The following is a 9,275-nucleotide window of genomic DNA, read 5'->3' as shown; positions in this document are numbered from 1 at the left end:
GCGCCACTCGGCCGGCCCAGCCCAGTACATTTTTTCTGGCCCTGGATCCTACTTGCTTTTAGACATCATGTCTCCTTAGTCTCTTCCAATCTGGGTTAGTTCCTGTCTTTCTTTATCTTTTGGGACCTTGATGGCCAGTTGTTTTGTGGAATGTCCCTTCATCTGGCTTATCTGATGTCTTCTCAGGATTAGATTGAGGCTATGTGTTTGTGGCAGGAACACCACACCAGTGAAGAGCTCTTCTCGCTGCATCTTACGAGGGAGCTTTGTACTGGCGATGTGACTTGGATTGCTTGGTTAAGGTGCTGTCAGGTTCCTCCACTGTAAAGATAACTATTATTTTTTCTCCAAAGGAGCAGAATATAAGAGGTAGTTGAAGAAATCTGAGAGCAGGGTGTGTGGCAGGAATCAGGGTCTGAATCAGCAGCTCATTCTATCATTGTCTTCTCTTCTCACAGGCACTCTCATCTCTGTCTTTCCCCATCAGCTTCATTTCTCTGCCTCTCTGAAGCGTTGCCTTTCTCAGCTTCTCCACGCACATTATAAAAGATTGCCCCTCCCAAATGGCGGCCTCAGGCCCCAAGTTTATATGAAACTGCCCCCAACTCACTGCTGTTTCTGAGATCCTTTTCCAAATTCCCAGGAGAGGAAGCTGAGTCAGGCCCAGCCCTGTATCTGTGGCTCTGGTCAGGAGAGTGGGGTCACACCGCTGCTGGGACCCTTCTTTGAATGAGATGGCACAATCCTCAGACAAGGGGATGACATGGGCTGGTAGACATCTTCCCAAAGTATATAATGCATGTAACCCCTCCTTCCTCTCCCTCCTTCCCACCCTTCCTTCCTTCCTTCCTTCCTTCCTTCCTTCCTTCCTTCCTTCCTTCCTTTCTCCTGCCCCTCCTTCCTGATGCAACAGATACATTCCTGTAAGATAGGTTTTCAAATGCCATCCCTAAGGGAACTTCACTATTCTAAGGTCACATTAGTATATAAAGTGAAGAATCAAGCTGTCATGGGAAAAATCATCCTCTAGATTGTCCAAATGCACATTTAGCTGCATGCATGGAATGCCCTGTTGTGGGCATACACAATGTTGAATTTAGATACCTGTCTAGCCCCTCGTGATTCAGTGTGGTCCAGAGATGGTTAGAAATGCAGAACCTCTGGCCCCACGCTATACCTGCTGAGTCAGGATCTATAGCTTAACAACATCCTCAGAGAATTTGAAGGAACCCGTATTGCAGTTTGACAAGGGCTGTTCTAGTGCTGTTTGTTTGCTTTATTTGTTTTTGAGGACAGATAGTGCATGTTGGATTCTTTTCTACTTGGGAAAACGAGATTGTAAAAGAGTCATGACTACAAATACTAAGCTTGCAAATAAGTATATTTATGGCTCTTTGTGTATTGCAGAAGGTCAAAGTGAATATAAGGCCACCTCTTTATATTTTCCTACCTTAATTTTTACTTCTCCTGAATTAATAATAAATAGTGTTTGCCTGAAGTTATTTTATGTATACATAAGTGTGCATATGCATGCATACATGCATACACACACACACATGCATACACACGTTTTAGCTACCAAAACATATATGTAATTACAGATCAGAAATCAGGAGAAAAATTAGAGCACCATAATTATGAAATGAGAACAAGGAAACTCTTCCCTTTGAATTATTTCAGTAAAAATAGCATCTCATCTATTTAGTCTGTGTTCTTTTCACTTATTTTTTGGCTATCAGATTTACACTAATTCATTAACGTGTGAAGAATATACTTATTTGAATTGTACATTTTATTTCATGGACAGCAGTCTTTTTATTTTCTGGGGTTGTCGTCTTCAGACTGCCTTTTGGGGGGCTCTGTCAAGGGCTGATTTCAGGGGGTACTGATGCAAGTATAAGAAGAAGGAGCTTAATTTTCACATTCCCTTTAGCTAAAGGATGCAAACGTGATTCTATTGCTGACAGAAACATGAGCAAAACAAAACTTGACACGCTGAGTCCAGATTTTCCCTGCCAAGTCTGGGTCTTAAGGGAGAGGGCACGGTCGGTTTTCTGACAGCTGTGTCTTTGCCCACAGACAGCGACCCTGGAGCAAGCTATTAAAGATGCCAATGAGTGTTACGCTGATGAGATTCAGCTCTATATTGAACAGATTGAAGCCCTGCGGAAGGAGATTGAAGAGACTGAGAGAAGCCTGGAGAAGTCTTCCTATGATTGCCGGCACCTGGTGGTCGCCCAGCACACTCTAAAGAATGAACTGGACCGGTATCATCGGATCATTGATAATGAAGGCAACAGGTGTGGTCACAGAAGGGCACAGCCAAAAGTGTGCCTTTCTCTCCATCCTGCTCACTTGCTGATTCCACAGAGCTCTGTCGAATACTTCCCGTGTGCCAGTTTTAGGCAGTGGGATGTGGCAGGAACGAAACACAAAAATCCATGACCTCATGGAGCTTGAATACAAGTGAGGGAGACAGATGATGAATGAATCTGTAACAGAGGGAGCGTGACCTATGCCAAGTGCTATGGAGGCATTTATGGCAGGGAAGAGGGAACTGGCAATGGGAGTGGTGGTGGGAATGTTTGAAGTTTTGAGTTTGGCGATAGGAAAAGGCCTCAAGGCTACTTCTTGCTCCACAGGCCTCTGGGGACATAGCTGTCTTAGCAGATAGGACGATCGGGAGTATTTAATGAGATGTTGCAGGTGAGGTGCCCTGTGCAGTACCTGGCACTGGACCAGTGCTTCAAGGTGTTGGTGTTATTACTGCTGCTGCCAGCATGATTTTTACCACCTGGTTGAGCATATAATGTGGCTGTTGTATCCTGTCTGGTCTTGTCTATAATGGAGCTGTGACTTGAACTCTACTCACTTCAAACAGCTGGGAAATATATCTCCATCTCTTTATCATCTCTTCTCTCTCTCTCTCTCTCTCTCTCTCTCTCTCTCTATATATATATATATATATATATATATATATCATCTCTCTCTCTTTCTCTCTCTCTCTCTCATCTCTATCTCTATCTCTATCTCTCTGCCTCTGCCTCTATCTTTATCTCTACTTCCATCTCATCATCTGCATCTATACCTTTACCTACACCCACATCATCTATGTCTACACTTACACCTACATGTGTATTTATATCATGTACATATATGTGTACATCTGCGCTTGCATCTACATTATCTGTATCATCTATACATCATCTACATCTATGTCACCTACAATCACATTATCTGCACCTACACCTACACCTACCTCTATATGTAGATCATCTACATGTACATCTACACCTACAACTGTGTGATTTACATCTATATTATCTACACCTACACCTATGTTATTTGTTTACATCTATGTCATTTACACCTACACCTATTAATACATCTCCACCCCTACATAGCCTAAACCTGCAATATCTATATCTACACCTACACCTATACCTACGTCATATACAGGTGTATCTGTACCTACAGCTGCATTATTTGTGTCGACACCTACATCTAATTGCCTACATCTGTGGCCATGTGGGTATCCATATCCACATCCATATCTGTAATTATCATCAGAAAGCAGAGTGGAGACAGCCACCTCATATAAGGACTCTGATTCTTGATTAAGTTGTGATTCTTCGATTCATTTTTGCTGATGTTTTAGGTTTAGATTGAATTAAAAAAGGAGCACCCAGAAGTACCCCACAAGGAGTAGTTCTTTCTTTTCCTCTGGGCGCTCTATCTTGGCTGCAAGTACTTGAATGTTTAGCAGGAAAAGCAAAATTTTCTTTTTTTCTCCTCTAGTTATGATCAATGTATCATGCATAATTCCAAATTATATTTTTGTCACAGTGAGTGCTTTTGCACACATTAGCAAAAATAAGCCTTGAATTCGCACTTAAATGTTCTTGTGAAAATTTTTGTTTTGGAGGCAGGGCTTCACGAAAAGGTGACTGGATTTATCTTCTGTTGGTTTGTTTATAACGTCTCGTTTTAATACACTAATTTAAAATTGATAGAAATGTTGCAAGCATAGAACAAGGGAGTCCTGAATGCTCTTTACTCAGATTCACCAGTTGTTTACATTTTGTCTAAATTGTTTTATCTTTTCTCTCTCTCTCTCTACTTATATATAATGCATATTATTTAAAAAAAAAACAAGTTGGAGATATCATACCCTAGTTGCCCTCAATACTGTAGTTTGGGCTGGCAACTCTTTTATTAAAAAACAAAACAAAACCCCTATTCAACAGAGAAGTGGCATTTTGACATTAAGCAATCCCCACTTTACAATTTTTCTATACGTGTGTTTCACAGTTTATGACTTGAGCTCAAATAAATGATTATGCCCTTTACATTCTCATCCAGTGTGTAAATATGTATGTGGTTCATGAGCAGTTTGATCTAGAGAAAGCTTTTTCATTTTTGCTCATAATTAGCGGGCGACCGCTGTCCCCCAACCATCTGTTTGGCTTGATTAATTAAAGATGGCGACCACCTCTTTCTGATTCTTTCTGCCAGGCTGAGCTCCGCCTTGATTGAACATCCTGTCACTCTGTTCACCTCATGCCATGTAGCTTCTTTCAGCCCTCGACCCAGCAGGAAAGGTAATGCTCCTCAAACCCTTGCTTCTGTTGTTTTCTGTCCTCAAAAAAAAATTTTAAAAATTAAGGGGCTTTCTTCCTGAACTTAACATTCATTCTCCCTTCCAATCCATCTGGACATTAAATGCTTTTAGGTGAAGTCTCCTTCTCTCCCTCACTGATGTACTCCCACAGGTGCTAAGGACTAAGCCAAAAGGACTAAGCCAAGGAGAGAGATTGGGGGACACACCACCTTGGAATGCCATCCCTAAATGGGAAGACTTTAATGGAGGAGAATACAATGCAATATTCACTTTGGAAATGAATATTGAATTGTATTTTCCCATCAAATTAAATGAACTCTTCTATACAAAAGTGCTTAATCCAGTATCTGGAGCAGAGTAAATGCTCAATTACTGCTCGTTTTCTTTTCCATTCACAACTGAACAGAAGTAGCTTGGTTGTCAAGCGTAGCTTTTGCCTTCAACATTTGGTCTTTTGGGGTTGGTTTCAGGTGACTGTGAGATGTCACCTCACGGCTGAACCTCCCTATCCTGAACAAACGCAGTGGGAGAAGAGAAGGTGGTAATGTCGGTGGCCCATACGTAGAGTGCCTTCAAATTCATGTGTCTCAGAAAGCTCAGAGGAGTTTGTGGAAATGAGATCCCAGAGTCAGAACATTGTTGGAAGCGACAGCAGTCCCCAGTCCCCAGATACACAGGGCTGCTGGCTCTAGGGGCATGTGGCCCGTGCAAGGGTACTGAACTCACAAGGGTCCCCACACTGGGCTTAATGCTCTACTGTCAGTGTCTTGAAATTCTTAGTTGTTTTTAATAGGGAGCGCTGCCTTTTCCTTTTGTACTGGGCCCTGAAATTCTGTAGCTGGTCCTGCAAGCACCCTGTCCTCTCATATCTGCTGCCAGCTGTCTTCTTTGATGTGTCCCTCTCCGTATCCCCCTCCTCCCTTATGTCTGCATGGCCCCTTTCTGTTATTTCCTGCTCACTGTGCTCTCTCATCATGAGTCACACCAGATGCTCTTGTTTTGTCTGTCTTAGTCCTCTGGTTAATGGAGAGAGGGGATTGAGGCTTTGGGGATGAAAAAGTTAAAAAAAAAAATCACCATGTGAGTGGAGCAGAAAAGCCTCATGGATGAAGCAGGGTTTGATTTTGTATGTTTTTGCAAACTTTTTAGTTTTTTCTTTTAGCTAGTGTGAAGCAATAAATATGGCCTTGGGAACAGGAGACTTCTGTTAGTTCTGAATTTAATAGCATCACTTCCCCTTTTTACCCAGGAGGAAGGGGATGCTGATCAGGAGTGATCGTATGTATTTAGCTTGGGATGCATGTGGAACAAGGGAGCAACTGTGTGGATTGATATGATTCCCATGCCTGAAGCCATTCTGAATGTATCAGAGGCCCAGGCAGCTCTGCCATGTCTCCTTTGGGGAAGTCCAAGGATGGAATGATTTTGTGGAATGGATTTCCATTGTCTAGTCTATGGATCCAAGTGGCCACCACGAGCTCAGCAGGGGGTTGGTGTGGGACAGGAGCTGTTGCTCCAACTGAGTATTATTGCAATAGAATCATGTGTCTCAGTAAGTTGTACCCAGGGGGATGGGAACTGTGAGTGTCGGAATAAGCAGTGTCTTCCCTCCCCTCTGCAAGCCCAGAGGGGTTAAGTGACTTGTACAAAGTCGCATAATTGGTGGCAGAGCTGGGACCTCAACATGGGCCATGGACACTATAGTTCCAGGCCTCTTTCCCTGTTGCATTGCCCTATAAACAGTAATTCCACCCCAGTGCTAGGCATTAGTCTCCAAGACAGTTAGCATAGTTTTAAATGAATACATTTTTTCCCTCTTTCATTGACAATTATATTTGATTTATTGCCCATTTATTTTTTATTTAATTTAATGCATGAATTTATTTTTTAAAGATCTCTCCAGGGCTCTGCAGGATATAACAACAGCAAAACCAAGACAAAAAGACCTCCCTAAGAATGTTCCAAGGAAAAGGGAGATTATAGCTAAAGACAAAGCAGATGAAAGTGTGGAAGATGCACCACCGAAAGGTCTAGAAGACACAAAGCCGATGCAGGTGGTAGTTAAAGAGGAAGGTGAATTTAAGTTTGAATCGGGGGATGAAGAAGCAAGTCCCCCTACCCCAGAAGTGGCTCCAGACGATGTTCCAGATGGAGGGCAGATAAGCAAAGCCTTTGAGAAACTCTGCAAGACAGTCAAGGAGAGAGTGAGAAGCCCCAAGCCTGAGCCGCCCTCTGACCTCTACACCAAAGGGCGGTACGTGCTTGTCTCGGGGGATGCCAGTTATGTGGACCCCGAGTTTTGTTCCTTGTCCATCCCGGCTAGGGGAAGAGTGGTTGTTTCCATTGAGGATGACTCTCTGCATCATGACAGCTCTGTGGAGCCCTCTCCTGAGCAGCCCCAGCCCCGTCTGGAGAATGCCCAGGGGGGTCTACAGGGGAGAGAAGATGGATACCCACCCAACCAGCATACTGCAAACAAGGAGAATGAGATAAACACCGAAGAACCAAAAGGTCCCGGGGAGAAGCACAATGGCCAGGAGGATGAAGGGCCCAGGAGACCTTGTCTTGTGGTCACACCTGGTCCAAAGGGACCGTCTGCGCCCCCACCTGAAAAGCCTGGGGCCAATCAGGGTGGGTCTGAGGGGCAGGGGCCTAGAAATGGCAGCCTACAAGAGAGAAGCCCTCCCAGGACTCTGGCATATGAGAAGGTGGAAGTGATGGAATCCATTGAGAAGTTTTCAACTGAGAGCATCCAGATGTATGAAGAAACTGCTGTAATCGTGGAGACCATGATTGGAAAGACAAAGGCAAACAAGAAGAAACAGGGAGAGAAGCATTCTCAAAATGCCTAGGCTCCATGGGAGAAATGTTTCTGGGCCATTGTAGGGGACATGCTTTGTTGTAGAACAAATGATAAAGAGTGAGGGTTCCTGTTTGGAGTAGATTATAGTTGGCCCATCTGGCATTGCTAATGAGGCCTTAATTAAAAACTTTTCTTTGCCTGCACATTGTTTGTCTAATTAGCAGGGGCAGTGGGAATGTAGGTAGATCAGCCCCACGCAGGACAGGCCATTCTGCAAATGGCCACCAAACCATGCTTGTTTAGGAAAGAGACATGCCCTTAATCAGGGTTCATTGAGACACTCGTTAGAGACTCAGAGGATGTCTGGATTTCACACAGAAAATGCTAGTTGATAGCATTGGCTCATGTTCAGTGCATTTCAAGCACAAGTACATGCTCACGTTGAGTAGTGTTTTGTTAGAGGTAAAATGATTAAAGTACCTGACTTAGTTTGGGTTCCCTCAGAAGTTGATCCTGAAGCGAGGGTTTGAACATAGTTCTCAGGGCTGTGTCTCATGAACCACAGTAGGACAGTGGAGAGGGAGAGAGGGACAACCATTAAAAGGTGTCCAACCAGGTCTGTTAGCACTGTGGGCAGCTGGAGCTCAATTCCAACCCCCCCACCCTCAGGGACTCTGGGAGATGAAATAGAACACATGCTACAGAGTTACCCGCCCAAGGGGTGAGGAAGTGGGGCATTCATCCACCAACCGCTGTCAGCCAGTGGCAAGGGCTTGCTCCCAGGGTGTTAACTATAAGTGGGCACCAATGCCATTTGCCATAGCATTGTACCAAATGTCCTTTTGTCTGAGCTACTTCAAATTTTCACACTCAGAGATTGCAATCCTAGGTCAAGTTTCAAAAAGCAAAATCAAATGTCACCACACAGTTCCTTGTTTAGGAGTTAGTTAATTAAGCCCAACAAGCATTTATTGAGCATATACTATGTGTCAGACAGTGTGTTATACTGATAAGGGGAGAATTTTCAGATTTATTAATAATTACTATAATATGGAATGCTGTAATATACATGTCTGTGCATGCTATCTTGTGCACACATACACACACATGCACATATGCACACAGGTACTTACTGTGTCACATCCTAGGACATAGAAATTACTTCAAACCAGTATCTTTACAGATTTTTATTTTTCCCCTAGGCATCTATTTTTCTACTAACAGTTCAAAAGTATTTTTTTATTTATACTGATTAAGAAGGTACATCTCCCCTGTTGTATGCTCCAAAATACATGAAAGGCACTGAGTAAATATGCTTAAATGGATTATTGCATCTGCCTAAACAAAAGCATCTGGCAAGATAACTACATGTTATTGGAGAAAATTGACTAAGTCATAAATTGCATTCTCTTATTTCTTTGTTATGGATAATAGAAAGAATACTAAATGGAGCCACCTTTCCTTTCTATTTAGAGCTTTAAAAAATCTTGTCCTGGGCTGGCTGAGTGGCACGTTGGTTAGGAGTGGGCTTGGGATGCCAGCTCTGAGCAGCAGGGCCCCGGTTTGGATCCCACATGAGGGCCAGTGACACTGCCCTCTACAGCTAAGATGGTCAACAACAGCTCGACCTGGAGCTAGGCTGCCGTGAGTTGCCCATGATGGCATAGGCTGCAGTGGGGCTGCAGTGGACTCCTGTAAGCTACTGTGAGTGGCTGGCAGCCGGTGTGAGCTGCTAAAGCCACCGTGAGCAGCCATCCAGTGGCCAGCAAGTGACTGCCTCACCCAGGAAGAGCGCAATGATAATACCAACATGGGGCCAGTGAAGTGACGTCCTCCACAACTAGACTGAAG

General features: G+C 43.7%; 1 protein-coding gene across 6 annotated transcripts in view; it reads left to right on the top strand.

The window, feature by feature from the left end:
* BFSP1 (beaded filament structural protein 1) overlaps positions 1 to 7,627 on the top strand; it is a 63,012-nt gene extending 55,385 nt beyond the window's left edge. For all 6 annotated transcript variants that reach the window (XM_019626206.1, XM_019626204.1, XM_019626203.1 and 3 more), the window contains 3 exons: positions 2,080 to 2,300; positions 4,516 to 4,601; positions 6,515 to 7,627. In XM_019626206.1, the coding sequence (XP_019481751.1) occupies positions 2,080 to 2,300; positions 4,516 to 4,601; positions 6,515 to 7,473 (1,266 nt within the window). In that variant the 3' untranslated portion in view covers positions 7,474 to 7,627. The remainder of the gene's footprint in view (positions 1 to 2,079; positions 2,301 to 4,515; positions 4,602 to 6,514) is intronic.
* The last annotated feature ends 1,648 nt before the right edge of the window (positions 7,628 to 9,275 follow it).

Source organism: Hipposideros armiger, unplaced genomic scaffold (assembly GCF_001890085.2).
Source record: "Hipposideros armiger isolate ML-2016 unplaced genomic scaffold, ASM189008v1 scaffold_663, whole genome shotgun sequence".
Taxonomy (NCBI): domain Eukaryota; kingdom Metazoa; phylum Chordata; class Mammalia; order Chiroptera; family Hipposideridae; genus Hipposideros; species Hipposideros armiger.
This window is presented reverse-complemented; position numbering and strand designations above follow the sequence as displayed.